The following is an 18,996-nucleotide window of genomic DNA, read 5'->3' as shown; positions in this document are numbered from 1 at the left end:
TGGGATACTAACAGAAGTCCAGTAGATGACTGAGGATCTTCCTTTTGCGGGCTGTAACTTGTCTTCTGGGAAGATGTACAAAATGCTGTGTTCCTTAAAAGACACTAGGGCTCTACCCTTTTAGGTTTCTGGTGACTTGTATTCCAGATCCTAAGAGGAAGCAGTTTCAGACTCCGCACAGACATCTTTTTCTACCCAACAAGGCAGCCTGAGCAAATGAACACACCATAAGTTCCAAAGAAGGAGACTACCTCCTTTTGCTTCAACTTCATTGAGACAACCTGTGACATCTAAATAGTCTTATTTGACTCCAAAGGCAAGGCCAAAGTACCACCTTGTCAGTGTCTTATATCTCCTGTCCTCCCTTTTGCAGACTTTCCAACTTCCTAGGTGCTTGGATGTTTGTTACAACCAATAACTGGTTGCTAAGCACCATAGAAGTGAGAGATGTCTGCAGTTTCTCTGTCCTCCCAGTCCTCCTCCCTCATCTCTCTCCAGGGACCAATCGCACAAGACTGTTCTCATTCAAAAAATAAAATATTTTTTACAGTCAGCGGCCATAGAAGACCCTCAGCATCAGGGGAAGAGATTCTCTTCCCAATACTTTGTTATCCCAAAATCCAAGGGAGGCCACAGACCTAATCTAATCTAGTTTTGTGGAACCTAAACAAATACATAATGAAGGTTTTGCATGGTTACTAGCCTGTATTATCCTGTACCTAGATCCCAATGATTGGTGTGTTGACCATGATTTAGGTTGTTTATACGAATGTTTGCATGTCAGCAGAATCTGCATAATTAGTCTGCAGCAGGCTAGTGCCCACATCCCAGTTTACTGCAAACTATCCTTTGTGTAGACAAGCCCTTAAAGGACACTTACTTTCATGTGGCCATTCACCAGAGCCACAAGAGGCTTTTAAGGGTTTGTTGTGATAAAAGTTCATTATCAATTCTGTCATCCCCTTCAGCCTCTCAAGTCTTCACAACATATAGGGAAGTAGTGGTGACACATCTCAGGCGGGCAGGTGGCCAAGTGTTTCCATACCTGGATGATTGGCTAGTTCAGGAAAGATCCAGGCAAACAGGTAGAGGTTAGCATCAAGAAGATCCAATCCTCCTTTAATTGCTTAGGCCTCTTGGGGCAAGAGAGGGCAAGAGAGGCCCCAAAAGAGGGCAAGTTAGTATTGCTCTCCGTGTAGAGGATCGAGTTTATAGGAGCAGGTCTCTACTCCGTCATCAAGTCACCAAGCCAGAGTTCAGGCAATACTGAATCTGTGCAAGGACCTCAAGGTCCATCCTTGTACAACAGTAAGGAATTGATGGGACTTCAAGGGCATGTGGCAGCTGGCAGGTACTTGGCTCAGCATGCCATACTTCCACTCAGAAGCATGTGGGGGTGTTTGAAGTCTGTATACCATCCATCTCATCCCCTGCTGGACATATTGACTCAGATACCTGCAAATGTCTCTTGTCATTGCTAGATTGGTGGATGGACCCTGCCAATGTATGCAAAGGGGTCTCTTTCCCCCTGACTCCGCCCTCTAGGACTCTGATCATGGATGCCTTATCCCTCACTTGGGGGACCTCCAGACCCGGAGGGGCTTTGGTCAGATCAGGAATTCTCTCGACACACAAATGTTTGAGAGATGAAAGCAATTCACCTGGTGTGTTTTTCCTTCTACAAATCAAAGGATACACTGTGCAAGCTCATGGAAAATGCTGCTGCTAGGTTCTGCTTGAACAGGCGACGGGTGCCCAGTCAGATTGCCTTTGCAAGAGGCTGTAGATATCTGGGATCTTTGTATGAGAAGTGTTGTCATACTCAATGCTTAACACTTCCAAGGTGTTCAGAACCATGTGGCAGATCATCTCAACAGAACAATTAACAGGAATTACAGATGGTCCATCAGAACACACATTGCAAAATCCATTTTTCAAGCTTGGGGAAAGTCAGAGAAAGATCTGTTCACTATGTAACTGAAGAGGAAGTGTTACCTGTTACATTCTAGAGCGGGTGACAGTCCAGGCTCTATCTCAAGCTACGTCTACAGTACAAAGTAGGGGTGTGATTTCCCCTGCTTGCGTACACAGTCATGCTAGCTCTCTTAAGCTAGCTTGACTATAAATAGCAGTGAAAATGCAGCTAAGTCATGCCTCTGTTGCCACTACCTGTGCTACCATGGCCACATCGCTGTTTAACCCCTCACTAGCTTGATGACAGCTAGCATTGCTATGTGTACCTGAGCAGAGGACTCACACCACTAGCTCGTTGTGTAGCTGTAGCCCTCTGCCTTTTTTGTTGTGTAAGGACATACTGCTGTTTACATGTCTTCCCTATTCCTCTGATTCCAAAGGTGATGATCAAGCTCAGACAGGATCACATTACTCTAATCCTGATGGCTTCAGCCTGGCCTTGACAACATTGGTTCTCAACCTACTGAGTCTTTACAGTCGGGATCCCATGACTCTCCCTCAAGACATGAATATTTTACAGGACCACAGCCAGATGCTGCTTCCCAATCTTCACGGCCTTCATATGACTGGTTGGATGCTCCGTGGCTAATGCTTGAGGAAACCGCAAGTTCCCTAGAGGTTCAGAATATTCTCTAAACAGCAGAAAGCCATCCTCCAGATGTTTCTCTCTGTGGTCCCAGCAGCAGGATGGTACTTCTACAAAGTCCTCTCCTCAGCTTATTCTGAAATACTTACTTTACCTAAAGGAAAAATGGCTCTTCCATCAGCTCCCTGAGAGTTCTCTTGGTGGCATTCCTTCCTCCTATAGAGGATTAAATCTGTGTTTTTCAACTCAATAACTTTCCAATTTCTTAAAAAAAAAAAAAAAAAAAAAAAAAAAATCATACTCTTTCCACCTATGAAACCCCATGCCTCCATAAGATCTAAATATAGTTTTGTCGGCATTAATGGGTCCACCTTTTGAACCTAGGGCTGCTTGTTCATTTTTTGTATCTCCTATCTACTTAACCTTTTTTCTGAAGCCTCAGTCTCATAAGGATGAAGAAAAAGCTCCATGCTTTGGACTGCCACAGGGTGTTCGCCTGTTACCTGGGCAGGACTAAAGCAGTAATGTCCCCATAGCTGTTCATTTCCTTTGCTGATACAATGAAGGGGCAACCTTTCTCTGTGCAGAGAGTATCTTCCGGATCTCATCCTGCATACTGCTATGACATTACCAAGGTTTTTCCACCTGAGAGAATTTTAGCTCCAAGAGCACAAGCAGCATTAGCTTAGCTGCATTCCTATGTCAGATGCCCATCAGTGACACTTGGAGGGATGCAGCTTGGTCATTGGTACATACTTTAACTGAGCTTTATGCTGTCTCCCAAACCTCAAGAGATCTTGATAGATTTGGGAAAGTTGTGTTGCAATCCTTGTTCAGATAGACTCTGAAACCCTCCTCCATTCTGAACCATTTCTGTCTCCTGAAAAGGAATGGACACATGCAAGCACTTGAAACAAAAATTGTTACTAACTTGTTCCTTAACTGTTTGAGATGTGTTGCATGTTTCCATTCTACGACTCACCCTTCTTCCCCTCTACACTGGAGTCTCAGCATACTGGATTCTGGTGTGAAGGAACTTAAGGGATGGTCAGAGTGGCTCTGCCCTTTATACCATTGGCTGTCAGCACAAGCATGCAGTGGGTTGTGTGCTGCCCCAACGGGTAGCGCTGTGGGGGGAAAAAATCTCTGGCTTTAGTGCACTGGTTGTGTGCACACCTGAAATGGAATGGATGTGTGCAACGTATCTCAAAGGACAACAGTTACAGAATAGATAAGGAACCATCTTTTCTGTTGCTTCTTTTTAAAAGACATATAAATGATGTCAGCATCCATTTCACAGCTCAAGACTAGAGATGATGATGAGCCACAAAGATGAAAAATGAGATCATTTAGCTATCATTAACAACATCTTTTCTGAAGAATTTGACTTTGTTTCTCCTTCCCCCTGCCCTGCAAAATGGCTTCATGTCACCAAGGGTATTAGACTGAGAAGACTGTACTGAGCTGCTTTCTTCCTGCTAGCTTGATGAGGCCTTCATCAATCAAAATGCCATTGTCAGAAATTCTTTTTGGCTTGCTATTTAAAGAAAGATGTTTGAAAAATCTCACCTTTTTCTTGTGACTTCATTTGTGAGCTTTTCTGATGGAATAGTTTGGGTTTCTTTTGGCCTTTATCTTAAGTGCTTCCTCTTTCTCTTCACAATACAAATTCATTGCCTTCTTCATCAATTAGAAAGCTTGACTGGATATAACTCAAAGTTAAATAGTATTGGCAGCAGTCCATGTGTTGGCCTCTCCTTGCCCAGTGAGCAAAACTGACAAAAAGTCCCCCATTTGAACCTTTCTTGGGTTTAAACCAGTGAAGTAGGCGTTGCTGACTCTGTCTGAATGTTACGTTAGGTCTTTAGCTGCTTCTGTAAACTGGCTTTAAGCAAAGCTTTAGGGGAGTGTGTTTTGCCTACCCACTTTCAGATGTAACTAGACTTCACTGGTCTCTTGGATCAGCCCAACCCTCCTCTGTTAATTTTTGTTCCCTAAAAATTGGTAATGACCATAACAGCATATTTCCATTAAACTGTTCGGCACCAGTAGTTTTGTAGTAATTAACTTATACTTGCCTCTTTGAATATGTTTGGACTATTAGAAGATCTTGACAGCAAGAATGGTGAAATTCCTTTTTTCTTCACAGATTGTGTCTAAAATTAGTAGTATAACAAATGATCACTACTTGTAATTGAGGGCAGGTTTACAATGTGGACCTATAGCGGTATAACTGCATTGCTCAGGGGTGTGAAAAATCCTGAAGCGGAACACCCCTGAACGACAGTTATACTGCTCAATCCCCACTTCTCCCCCATCCTCCCGTGTAGACAGTGCTATGTCGACAGGAGAGCTTCTCCCACAGACATAACTACTGCTTCCCGAGGAGGTGGATTAACTACACCAACAGAAGCTGTCCCGTTGGCGGCGTCGTGTAGTCATTAAGGCGCTACAGCGGCTGCTGTAGGTTTATACGTGAAGACAATCTCTGTCTTCTAATACGGGTTGTAGTATGGCATGGGAGGTAAGTATGAGCTTGTAACTTATATGGTATCTGGTCAGTTTGAATTTATATCTAAAAAACATGTTTATATAATTGATTCAGTACTTACAGATCATTATTTTTTCCTCGTGCCAGACATTGTATAATGTGAGAGCTCAGATTTTTCCACCGTTGGGGGCGGAGTATTGTAAAACAGGCTCACTCTGCTCTTTGGAGGTGTCAATCACCCGACTCTCTGACCTCTTAGATGTGGATAAAGATGAAGCATTAACGGAATCAGATGGGTACTGCACGACGAAACTTATGTATGAAGGTAGGAATAGTGACTATTTTTTCTCCTGTAATTTTTGAGAAATTAATGCAATTCTCATTATTGGTTTTGCTTCTGTCTTGATACTGATATCTGCCACACTTTCTAATGATCATAATGCAGTCTTGTAGACAAGGTTGGATATTAAAACGTTTGTCATTTGTCTGTCTTAAAATAAAAACTAACATAAAAACAGGTTAGAGCATAATTTACTTTTCAAAAATTGTTTCAGTATGGGCAGATATTTTCTTGAGCCTTGAGTAGGCAACAACGTAGGGAATAGATATTTTAAGCTCCCCTAATGCAATCTCCTCTCTTCAGTCTCACTCCATCTGTCCCCATGCACTTCTAGTTTCCTTCCTTCCCTGAACTGTAATTAAGGATAAGATTTTTGTCACTGAGATCAGATTCCATGACTTTCAGAGACCTCTGTGACATCCTCTTCAACTTCAGCCCTGGGGTAGTGGTGCCCCATTTCCCCCCCCCCCCCCCTCGCAGTTCTCTGCTGCTGCTGGGAGTGGGGCCCGGAGCTCTCAGCTGCTGTGGGCAGGCCCTGGGCACAGCTCTCAGCCACCACAGGGGGGCCTGCAGCTCTCTATCCAGCACATGTAGGTCAATGAGTCTCAAGGCCTTCCTGCCTAGTGATGACTCTGCCACACCTGCCTTCTCTGCGGGCCCACTCCTTAGTTTCTGCTTGGCCCAGGGAGTCTAACCATGGCCCTGGGTAACATGGACAACACAAGTCACACATCTCCTAAAAGAAGGGGTTACAGCACTTTGTTCATTTTTGTTTGCTGCTGTTCTCTTAATTTTGCCACTTTATTTGAAATAAGACTAAGTGCTGAGCAGAGCAGTACCCTAAAACTTTCCATGAAAATGGAGGCAAGATGTTTTATACATCATTCGATGTACCTGTTGATTTTGAGAGGGTAGCTGTGATAAGCATCTTGAAAGTACAACTCATCAGCACAAATGAGGCATTAAAAGTGGATGAAGATAGAAATTTTTAAAAAGCAGAAAACTGTTACACTGTTCTTTAATACCAAGAGTGAGAAGCAGCTTTATGAGAGAAATGAAATGTTCAAATTAACAGAAGACTTCTCTGCTGCAAATATCCCCCTGCCTGCCCTTGACAATCCAAAACTGATGGTTTTTAGAGAGCAAAGTAGGTGTTCTACCAAGTGCAGATCAACTTAGAAAGTTTTAGCTACCCAAAGTGTTTGACTGTTACACTGAAGAATTAAAGGAAAAGTTGCACACCTGTAAAGGAATTGTCATTGAGCAGATGAAACTACCAGTGCTGAAGACAGGTATGTGTTTAACATTCTTGCCATCCCCATCCCAACAAGCAGTGAAAATGCAAGTACTTCAGATGCAGGTAATCATAAGCTGGATATATTTTTGTTAGTGTGAAGTTTTGGAAGCAGTCAATTTTAAAACAGTCTGCAATGCAATATGGGAAAATGAAAACTTTGCAATACCATTTGATCGCATCACTGCATTTGTGACTGATAATGCCACATACATGGGGAAAGCTTGGGATCGAGGTTTGAAATCTTTGTTTTTAAATTCTGTACACCTTACGTGTATGGCATGTTTGCTTAACCTTGTGGATGATCTATGGAGGAAGATGCTTTTGAGACTAAATTATTTAGTTGTGGCTATACAACATGCTTTCACTACCTGCCCTGCCAGAAAAGCCTGGTTCCGTATATTTCTAATGGAAATAGGGAAAAGTCCTTCCATCCCACCAACCTCGGTAATAAACAGATGGAACAGCTGGTTCAATGTAGCCTTTATCACATGGAACACACTAAAGATTGTTTAATTTTTTTAGTGAGGAGAATGGTTGTAGCAGTAGTTGAAGTGTTAGAGATTGTGGATCTTTGCCTATCCACAGCAGTTATTGAAGAACTCCAGGCTGTAAATGAGTTTGCACCCCGAATCATAAACACGCTTACAGCTATGAAGAGCCCACAGTTTGTGCTCATCAAGTCTCAAATGACGTGTGATCTTGTGATGTGGGCAGAGAGCTGCTCTGAAACTTGCTGACAACCAACAGCAAAAACAGCACTCTTGGAAAGCTCAAAAAAATGGTCCTACTTGGACACTGACTCAACCTCCCGCTTTCGCCAATCTGCTGCCACTTTCTTCAGTACATGCAGGGTATTGGAGCCAAATCAAACAAAACATGTTGACATTCATGAGACCAGAATATTTGAAAATATGCCATTGTTTGACATTCCAGCCCGAGAGAATATTGGGCTTACTGCAGAGCAGTGCAAGAATTGAGGAATGAGGACGTTTCTAGTTCTGGAGAAGCATGATGACCAGATTTCCAGCTCTGCGTAGCAGTACCAGTCAACAGCATAGACCCCGAAAACGCCATCTCATCTTATAAAAAAATGTGCTTGGGGACAACAGACACCGCATAAAAAATAACAATCTGTCAATGTATAACTTGTTATGTCAGAATTGCAACAGTGTGAAATAGAGTCTTGAAAAAGAATGTTGTTTTTGTTTTGTTTTTGTTTGAAAAATGATTTCACAATATGCATATAGAATCTTGAAATAGTTTACAATGTCAACAAGCGAAAGCTATTGCATCAATGTTGCTTGTCTCATGTAAATGTTACACGGTAATATTTTATTAAATATTACACATTTTTTATGACCACACCATGATTTTGTTCATTTTTGCCGTGACTGTTCCATGAATCTTGCCTAATTTTACCATGACAAAATCTTATCCATACCTATAATACATTTAATGTAAATAAAAATAAAGTAAACCAAGCAAAATCCCTATCCTGTTTAGGGAGGGATGGGGGGGAAGGAGGGAACCTGAAACAAAAGCAAATATCATAAACTAATATCACTCTGGTGAAAAATCACTCTGCTTTTATGAGAGAGCCCTTTCCCCTACCCTGTGTCTATTTAAATTGCAATCTGTTTGGGATAGGACTATCTTACTCAGTATGGTCATTGGCACAATAGGGCCATGGGGTCCCTTGGTACTGCTGCAAAACAAACAAAAAAAAACTTTAAATGTATGTAGAAGCATAACTAATTTCTTTTCAGAAATTTTTTCATTTCATAGCATTTTCTCTCTACTCTTTTTCAGTTGTTGACAACAGTAGTAACTGGGCAGTCTGTGGAAAAAGCTCAGGGGTAATATCTATGCCTGTAGCAGCTCAAGCAACTCACAAAGTGCACATGGAAGTGATGCCACTTTTTGCTGGATACCTCCCCTTTCCTGATGTCAAACTATTTAAATACCTCCCTCATCATTCTGCTCACTCCATGCAACTTGATGCTGGTAAGGCTGTCTTGAATATGTGACCACATAGAAAACCTGGTTTATAGAAATGGCACTCTGTTTCTTTGGCTGTCCTGTTTTTAAAGCAGAACAAAGCTCAAAGTAATGAAACCCATTCTTGATGTAATTCTGTTCCAGATTCATTGTTTTTGTTACTTTTCATTGACAGCTGTTTGTCATTTTCAAAACAGGGCACTGCTTTAATTAGAATAAAAGTGAGAGATTACTTCAAACTTTAAATTCTGAGTATAGCTTTAGTCTGTAACAAGGAACACTAACCAGAAAATACTGTTTTGTTTTTTTTAAATTGTTCAATATTTTAGGCATTGACTATCATGGAGTTAAAATGCATCATCATTACAAATTAACAAACTCAGGGAGTTAGTAGGTAAAATGCCATGGGAAGCAAGTCTAGGTAAGATGCCATGGGAAGCAAGTCTAGGGAGAAAAACTGTTCAAGAGAGTTGGCAGTTTTTCAGAGACACTATTAAGGACACAAGCAAACTATCTCACTGCATAGGAAAGATAGGAAGTATGGCAAGAAACCACACTGGATTAACCAGGAGATTTTTAATGATCTGAAATTCAAGAGTCCTACAAAAAGTAGAAACTAGGTCAAATTACAAAGGAGGAATATAAAAAACACAAGTATGTGGGGACAAAATTAGAAAGGCCAACGCACAAAATGAGATCAAACTAGCTAGAGACATAAAGGGTAACAAGAAAACATTCTACAGAAACATTAGAAGCAAGAGGAAGACCAAAGACAGGGTAGGCCTATTACTCAGTGGGGGGGATGGGGGAACAATAACAGAAAATGTGGAAATGGCAGAAGTGCTAAATGACTTTTTTTTGTTTTGGTTTTCACCAAAAAGGTTAGGGATGTCCAATCACTACTAGCCTCTGTTTGAAGCTGGGAATGGGCGACAGGATGGATCACTTGATGATTACCTGTTCTGTTCATTCCCTCTGAAGCACCTGGCATTGGCCACTGTCTGAAGACAGGGTGTTGGGCTAAATGGACCTTTGGTCTGACCGAGTATGGCCATTCTTATGTCTAACATTGATCATTTTACTGGCATTCACTGAGTCTAAAATAGGGAAAGAATAAGTTAAGAATTACTTAGATAAGTTTAGATGTCTTCGAGTCACCAGGGTCTGATGAAATACATCCTAGAATACTCAAGGAGCTGAGTGAGGAGATACCTGAGCCATTAGTGATGATTTTTGAAAAGTCATGGAAGACAGGAGAGATTCCAGAGGACTGGAAAATGGCAAATATAGTGCCCATCTATAAAAGGGGAAATAAGGACAACCCAGGAATTACAGACCAGTCCGCTTAACTTCAGTCCCCAGGAAAATAATGGAGCAAATAACTTTAAGCAATCAATTTTGCAAACACCTAGAAGATAAGGTGATAAGTAACAGTCAGCATGGATTTGTCAAGAACAAAGTGTCAAACAAACCTAATAGCTTTTTTTGACAGGGTAACAAGCCTTGTGGAAAGGGGGGAAGCAGTAGACCTAGTATATCTTGACTTTAGTAAGGCTTTTGATACTGTCTCGCATGACCTTCTCATAAAGAAATGAGGGAAATAGAACCTATATGGAGCTACTATAAGGTGGGTTCATAACTGGTTGGAAAACTGTTCCCAGAGAGTAGTTATCAGTGGTTGACAGTCAACTTGGAAGGGCATATCGAGTGGGGCCTGGAAGGATCAGTTCTGGGTCCGGTTCTGTTCAGTATCTTCATCAGTGATTTAGATAATGGCATAGAGAGTACGCTTATAAAGTTTGCGGACAATAACAAGCCAGGAGGATGGGATTAAATTCAAAACGATCTGGACAAACTGGAGAAATGGTCTGAAGTTGGGCTGTCAAGCTATTAAAAAAAAAAAAAAAAAAAAAAAAAAAACATAATTAATCCCGCTGTTAAGCAATAATAGAATACCATTTATTTAAAGATTTTTGGATGTTTTCTACTTTTTCAAATATTTAAATTACAACACCGAATACAAAGTGTACAGTGCTCACTTTATATTGATTTTTATTACAAATATTTGCACTGTAAAAAACAAAAGAAATAGTATTTTTTCAGTTCACCTAATACAAATACTGAAGTGCAATCTTTATCGTGAAAGTTGAACTTACAAATATAGAATTATGTACAAAAACGCTGCATTCATAAATAAAACCAATATAAAATTTTAGAGCCTACGAGTCCACTCAGTCCTACATCTTGCTCAGCCAATCGCTCAAAGAAGTTTGTGTACATTTATCAGAGATAATGCTGCCCACTTCTTGTTTACAATCTCACCTGAAAGTGAGAACAGGCGTTCAAATGGCACTATTGTAGCCAGCTTCGCAAGATATTTGTGGCAGATGCGCTGAAGTTTCATATGTCCCTTCATGCTTCAACCACCATTCCAGAGGACATGTGTCCATGCTGATGATGGGTTCTTCTCAATAACAATCCAAAGCAGTGTGGACGGACGCATGTTCATTTTCATCATCTGAGTTAGATGCCACCAGCAGAAGGTTGATTTTCTTTTTTGGTGGTTCGGGTTCTGTAGTTTCCGCATCAGAGTGCTGCTCTTTTAAGACTTCTGAAAGCATGCTCCACGCCTCGTCCCTCTCAGATTTTGGAAGGCACTTCAGATGCTTAAACCTTGGGGCGAGTGCTGTAGCTGTCTTTAGAAATCTCACATTGGTACCACCTTTGCATTTTGTCACATCTTCAGTGAAAGCATTCTTAAAACGAACAACATATACTGGGTCATTGTCCGAGACTGCTGTAACATGAAATGTGGCAGAATATGGGTAAAACCACAGAGCAGGAGACACAATTTTCCCCCAAGGAGTTGAGTCACAAATTTAATAAACGCATTACTTTATGAGCGTCATCAGCCGGGAAGTCTGTCCTCTGAAATGGTGGCCGAAGCATGAAGGGGCATATGAATGTTTAGCATATCTGGCATGTAAAGTACCTTGGAATGCTAGCTAAAAAAGTTCCATGCAAACGCCTGTGTTCACTTTCAGTTGACATAGTAAATAAGAAGCGGGCAGCATTATCTCCAGTAAATGTAAACAAATTTGTTTCTTAGCAATCGACTGAACAAGAAGTAGGACTGAGTGGACTTGTAGGCTCTAAAGTTTTACATTGTTTTGTTTTTGAGTGCAGTTATGTAACAAAAAAAATCTACATTTGTAAATTGCACTTTCACAACAGAGACTGCACTACAGTACTCGTGTGAGGTGAATTGAAAAATACTATTTATTTTTACTGTGCAAATATTTGTAATAAAAATATAAAGTGAGCACCATACACTTTGTATTCTGTGTTGTAATTGAAATCAATATAATGGATTGTAGAAAAACATCCAAAATATTTAATACATTTCAATTGGTATTCTATTAACAGCATGACTAGAACTGTGATTAATTTTTTAAATCACAATTATTTTTTTTGAGTTAATTGCATGAGTTAACTGAATAATCGACAGCCCTATTCTGAAGAAAATAGGATGAAATTCAATAAGGACAAATGCAAAGTACTCTACTCTAGGAAGGAACAATAAGTTTTACACACGTACGTACGTACGTAAATGACTGCCTAGGATGTAGTACTGCAAAATGGGCACTATGGGTCATAGTGGATCACAAGCTAAATATGAGTTAACAGTGTAACACTATTGCAGAAAAAGCAAACCTCATTCTGGGATATATTAGCAGGAGAGTTGTAAGCAAGACATGAGAAGTAATTCTTCCGCTCTTCTGATTAGGTCTCAACTGTAATATTGTGTCCAGTTCTGGGTGCCACATTTCAGGAAAAATGTGGACAAATTGGAAAGTCCAGAGAAAAGCAACAAATATGATTAAAGGTCTAGAAAACAAAACCTGAGGGAAATTAGGTTTGTTTAGTGTGGAGAAGAGAAGACTGAGAGGAGACATAAATTTTCAAGTGCATAAAAGGTTGTTACAAAGAGAAGGGAGAAAAATTGTTCTTAATCTCTGAGGATATGACAACAAACAATGGGCTTAAATTGCAGCAAGGGTGGTTTAGGTTGGACATTAGGGAAAACTTCCTGACTGCCAGGGTGCACTGGAATAAATTGCCTAGCGAGGTTGTTGGATTGCAATCTATTGGAGATTTTTAAGAGCAGGTTAGACAAACACCTGTCAGGGTATTATCTGTCTAGATAATACTTTGTCCTGCCATGAGTGCAGGGGACTGAACTAGATGATTTATCGAGGTCCCTTCCAGTCCTATGATTCTATAATGGTACTTGAATGTTGAAATCCTAGGATGTTGGCTTGCAAGCAGACTACAGGCACATGGAAAACACTTACATTCACTCTTATCTGAATTAGCGTTTTTCTGAAAATTCTCCCAGTGGGTGAAACATTAGAGTATACAAGTTACTGGCAGTCCCTGGCATATAGACCAGCTCTGAGCAGGTGTAGAACTTTCTAGTTAAAACACCAGGGCCTTCTGGAGCCTTTTGTAATCTAGCACTTCCACCATTTTTTTCACAATAGTGAGGCTGCACCCGTGATGGCAATAGTGAAAAACCTAAAATAAAATATATATAGCCTGTATGGCCAGAGAGGGTGACAAATGGTCATGATTGTTGCTAGGATGGTCAAGTCTTTGTTTTGTCCTCACCAATGAGTAGTAACGCCAGTGCTGCAGTGCAGTCAAACCACAACATTTTAATTAAGTTATTTTATTAATTCATTTCATAGAATGATTGGTTGTTTTTTTAACAGACAGTTGGATTGAAAATGATAACCTCTCTGTGGACAAGAATATGGATGATCAGGCTGACAACAGTAGCATAAAGAGTAGAGGCAGTTTGCATTCGGCAGCCAGCGGGGAACATAAAGGTCTGCCAATGCCCCGTCTACAATCCTTTTCACCTGGTCAGGTCTTCAACTCCAGCATGAGCATGCAAATCCTTGTCATTCCCACCAAGGATGACCATGTTCTGGAAGTCAATATCACATGATGACTAAATTATAAATAAACAAGGAAAACAAAAACCATTAGAGACTTGATATGAATGCACTTTAATAGATCATAACCTGATTATTCTCCATTGTAACATTCTGATTTAAATCAGACCTATGGCAACTCAACGCTGATTGGCCATGGAAGCATCAAACAATTTTATCAATTTAAATATACAGTGGAGGTTGTGTCAACTAGTTTATATTGCTACTTTAGTATGTTTTGTGTAAAATGATTTTCTGTTTTTCCCTTCAATCACATCCTGCTGGTAAAGTCAAGATGCTTGCTGCAGTTGGTCTGTTATTTATGTTACTGGAGTATCCTCCAGATCTGCTGTTTTTCTTTTAAAGTAGTCAGATTTCTGTTCACACAAATGTTTCAGGTTGACATACAGTAAGCCTTGCAATGTGGCTGTTAATGACTCAAATGTGTGCCTTTCTAGTCACACGACTGTCTGGTTTCCTGGACCAGGGTAGCTTTCTAGATTTCTAAAGAATAGGGTGAGTGATTCTGAATCCCACAGCATCTAGAAGAGTTTAAAAATTATATATATATTTTTCCTGAAGACTTGCTTAACCTCTTCAGTGCCTTGGGACATATGAATTATTTGCCCATATAAGTCCTTTTGAATCATACCAAGACATTCATTTAAGTCAGACCTTTTAGAAGGCGTGGCCCTTGATATGAACAATAGCATGGCATGTAAGTGGTTAAGTTAGGAATAAATGTTCATGGGATCATCATTTTCCCCCAGAGATATTTAAGTAATGAGAAGCAAGTAGCATTAGATCAGATAGGTAACTTTTTTATTAAATACTAGCTCATTTTTTAAAAACCAAAGTCTGTTCCTTCTGACTCCCTGGCCCTAATTAGTATTTACTGTTATGGACTCTGGAGCGATATATATTTTTGCACCTTAATCCTAGTTTTCTGAAAGTAAATGTCACTTAAAGATTACTTTACTCTTTCCATTCTCATTATGGGGAAGGATTAAGGTCCTAGAATTGAACCTCTTCTGGTCCAGCAAACTGCAGTCATACCATACCAACTGATTATTTTTCAGTTGTAAATTTTATTGTATATATGGTTGATTATTTAAAAAAAGTCTAAACTAACTGATGTCTGTGTATAAGTTGCACCAAAAATCAAGGAGAAAATTAAATGTGTGTTTTTATTGGTGTGAAAGTCACAGCTTGTAAATAAGTGTAGTGTTTTAAACCTTTTGCAGTTCTCAAAAGCTCTGTATTTTTGTATATATGTATTTCGCTGAAATTCACTGGTAGTCTTTGGGAGGGGGAAAAAAAATCAGTGTGAACTGATACACGATTCCAGCAGATATGTGGCCTCTTGGTGAAAAACCTGTACAATGCGAATCTTAAAGGAATAATAAGAATCCTCTGCAGTTGTTTCCGTAGGTTCTTAATATTTAAGTATAGAGGAACACAGAACAAAGAAATCCAAATATTTAAACTATCTTCAGTCTGATTTTTTTATCTTGTTCATGACTCCTTATGCTTTGAAATTCACTCAGACTTGGATGATGCAATCATCAGTTTATTGGGTTTTTTTGTTTTTTAGCTAGGAAAAGGTAAGTAACTTAAAGGTTTTCCATAAATCTGCCAAAAATATTTGATCTACAATGAATTGAATTTAAAATTAATAAAACTCATTCAATTTGCCACGTGAACTACAACCTTAAAGTGGTAGTTGCTCTGCTGATTTTTCCTTTCTTTAGCATCATGAACTTCTTTTGTAGTCTTCTGAGTAGCTACAGTCTATTGCATATATAAGAATCAAAAACACGTGGAAGAGGGATCAACAAAAACAACCTGAGTGAACAGTCAGCTGTCCTAATTTTTGCTTCTCACTGAGGGAAAACAGGTTATACAGTCTGTATACACTGGGATCTCCCCTACACTACAAAATCAACCTGAGTTGCCATCCTGCACTGACCTCTACTGAAGCAAGAGTGACTGTTGGAGTTCAAAAATGCATTCAGATAATGTAAGCTACTTGGTTTCTAATTGAGTTCCCAGGTAAAAACTTTATTTGCATTTAAGTGGTTGGTATTTTGTGTGCCCTTGTTTTAAAACAGGAAAATGTTTCAGTATAAATGTGACATCCGAACAATCAACTTTCATCACAAAAACTACCACAAAGGCTTAATCTAATTATTACTACTTAGAGGCAAGACTTCTGCATATAGGATGGATGAAGTAGGTTGGTTTTCTACTTAGGAAAATTTGCAGATGTAGAATAATTGTGAAGCAAAGTGAAAATGTGTGTAACTGAAGATAAAGATTAGCTATATATACTTATCTGTCAAACATTGTAAATACTTTCAACTGTAAAAAAGAGGTATAATTTTTGTGAATGTCACAGTTTTGTGTGACTGGAAAGATTATAACTCTCGTCGTTTCCTCCTGCTAATATGGAAATTGTTACACTTTAATGTGAGATTGTGACTTTCTACCTGCAGTTGTATTAAGTCCCATTGTCAAGGCACTCTACACAGGAAAATATCCCATACTAAATATTTGTCAATAAAAATAAACATATAAAAGAGAAATGAGGATAGGATCTCCTGATAAACTATGCCTCATTTTTTCTTTTGTTTTTAAACTCAGGTTATGTGAAAGTAAGTGAAGAAATAAAACCATCCTCTTTGAAAGGGAATGGAAAAGAAATTGGAGAATGAATAAACATCTTGTATTAATCTAAATATTTTACTTAGACCAAGGTTACTAAAATATAATTAGATGTGCTAGTACAAAGCCTTGTCTTTATTCCATCTTCTTTCTGTGAAGGAATGCCCTTTCTTTGTGGAATTTATACTTAGACTATTTTAATCCAGATAAAACCCAAAGCATCATTTAGTATGGATGGCTGCTGGGATTCTTTGACTGGAAAAGGTGACAAGTTAGTGACTTTGACACTGCGGGTATTATGATTAATTCCATTTTCTTGGTTTACTATTAAAAATCATTTTTCACATTGTTCTGTAATATATATATATTGTTAGACTAAACACAAATTGTATTAAGATTGTTTAATGAAAATGTAAGCATTATAATTCTAAAAATATACATGTTTTAAAAAGAAATCCAGATTCTCTGTTGTGATTTCTCACACTTTTGCACTTTAAATAGAAAAGTAATTATAAATCCATTTACTACTATTTCTATTAAGAATGTATACTTTCCTTCCTTTGATTGGGTTGAAGTAGATTAATATTTTTCCTTTAAGGAAGTCTTAGTTAAATTTAAATGGGAGGTATTTGAAGCATAACTGTTACAGAAACAAAGCACTGGAGAATAGGCTTCTCCATACATGGGACTCCAATCAGTTATTGCTTTTGCAAGGCGGAAACCCAAGTCTGGAATCTGGGCTGCTGCTTCTCACTGTTTCAGGTAACTCCACTGCTAGTATTGAATTGCTAGTCTCTTGGCGCTCATTTAGAGCCCCTTTTACTGCAATGTGTAGTCACTATAGAACAGGCCTGATGCATCCCATCTGCTCCATGGGACCTTCACCATCACTTAAGGAAGGAGAGAAGACTCTAAAAGATACAGCCTCTCTCCCCAACCGGCCAGTGGCCAGGTAACCTGTTCTCTGTGGGAGGGGTGGATAAGGTACAGACTCAAAGGCGAGCACAGTGATGTATATAGGAGGGACCAGGCAATCGCCATATTGCTTTAATTTAATCCTGCTTTAGGAATACTTGTAGATTTCCTGAGCTAGCAGAGTTTTCATATGGTGAGATAGGGCCATCTCTGTTTTGTCTGGGGGTACCATGGTCAGTCATCAGAAAGGGATCTCGCCTTTAGTGTGGTGAAGGTCTCTACCATAATTTTCAGAGTAACAGCCGTGTTAGTCTGTATTTTCAAAAAGAAAAGGAGTACTTGTGGCACTTTAGAGACTAACCAATTTATTTGAGCATAACCTTTCGTGAGCTTATGCTCAAATTGGTTAGTCTCTAAGGTGCCACAAGTACTCCTTTTCTTTTTACCGTAATTTTGAACATGCTGACTTACTTCAAATCACTTTAAACCAGGGGTTCTCAAACTGGGGGTTGGGACCCCTCAGGGGGGTTGCAAGGTTATTACATGGGGGGTCCCACGAGCTGTCAGCCTCCACCCCAAACCCTGCTTTGCTTCTAGCATTTATAATGGTGTTACACTAAAAACACTTTTTAAATATATATTTATTGGGGGGGGGGGGGGGGATCGCACTCAGAGGCATGCTGTGTGAAAGGAGTCACCAGAAGAAAAATCTGAGAACCCCTGCTTTAAACCATGAGGTGAGGGGGGAATGCAGTCTCTTGCCATTAGTGCCACAAGGTTCTGGAAAGCTCAGCTGGGATGCAAGAGTACTGAGAAAGCTAGTGTGTTGGCTGGAGTAGACTTAATTTCCACTAAGGTGCTGGTGTTCTCTGTCATGAATTTGGGCAGATGGGCTTTGGAAAACAAGATCCTCTCTACACTGGGTTTCCTTACCATGAATATAGTGAGTAGATTGTCAGGGAAATTTTTACTCTTTTCCTTGGTGCTTTGACGTATACTGTCTCTTCTGGTGCATAATTTGAACTCTGGTGGGAGCAGGGCCTTAGTTTTGTCTTTGATCATATCTAGACTAGGAAAACAGGTTAAGCCATTTCCTAGTCTAGATACGGTCTTGCGACATGCTGAGCAAACCCCTCTCATGGGAACAGAGTGGGGCTGACACGTGTCCCCCACCGTAGTGATCTGTGCCACTGACGGGAGCACAACTGCACATACACATCTACTAGACCAGTAACCACGTTAAAAGGCATTAGGATGCGTTGGCATGATTTGTTGTTGATCCATCCGTGCCAGCTGCTCCGCATAGCCCTGTTAACCTCTACGTGTTAAACTCATGATTTGTTGCGGTATTTTTCCGGCTCCCGGAGTTAAGCTGGCTAGTCTATTTAATTGCCCAGATCCTCTTTATTACCTTTTTAAAGTAACTACTCTCCCCTTCTCCAGCTCCCTGCAACCCCCCCCCACCCCGGAGTTCTCCAAGACAAGGGCGAAGGGGTCTGAGATCGCTTCAGCTGCTTCCTTAAGCGCCGGAGCAGGCCCTTCCTCATGCCCCGCTGCCCCGTTAAGAAGAGGGTGGGGGCACAGTAGCGCCCGGTCCCTACAGAGCAAGACTCCGTTCGCACGCACGCGCGAGCTCCCCCCCGGGTCAGCGCCTCCCCGTTCCTAAGAGGCGGAGCCACCCCGGCTGGAGCAGCCACCAGCCCCTCCCCCCCGCTGCGCACACGCCCGGAA

The 18,996-nt window shown here is 40.2% G+C and overlaps 1 protein-coding gene across 1 annotated transcript in view; it reads left to right on the top strand.

The window, feature by feature from the left end:
• The window catches only part of TRAPPC10 (trafficking protein particle complex subunit 10), a 91,912-nt gene extending 75,107 nt beyond the window's left edge, over nt 1-16,805 (top strand). The window contains exons 21-23 of the mRNA XM_074969283.1: nt 5,199-5,376; nt 8,498-8,692; nt 13,462-16,805. Coding sequence (XP_074825384.1) covers nt 5,199-5,376; nt 8,498-8,692; nt 13,462-13,700 — 612 coding nt within the window. The 3' untranslated portion in view covers nt 13,701-16,805. The remainder of the gene's footprint in view (nt 1-5,198; nt 5,377-8,497; nt 8,693-13,461) is intronic.
• The last annotated feature ends 2,191 nt before the right edge of the window (nt 16,806-18,996 follow it).

Source organism: Natator depressus, chromosome 1, assembly GCF_965152275.1.
Source record: "Natator depressus isolate rNatDep1 chromosome 1, rNatDep2.hap1, whole genome shotgun sequence".
Classification (NCBI taxonomy): domain Eukaryota; kingdom Metazoa; phylum Chordata; order Testudines; family Cheloniidae; genus Natator; species Natator depressus.
Note: the sequence above shows the minus strand (reverse complement) of the source record. Positions and strands in the feature narration are given on the sequence as shown.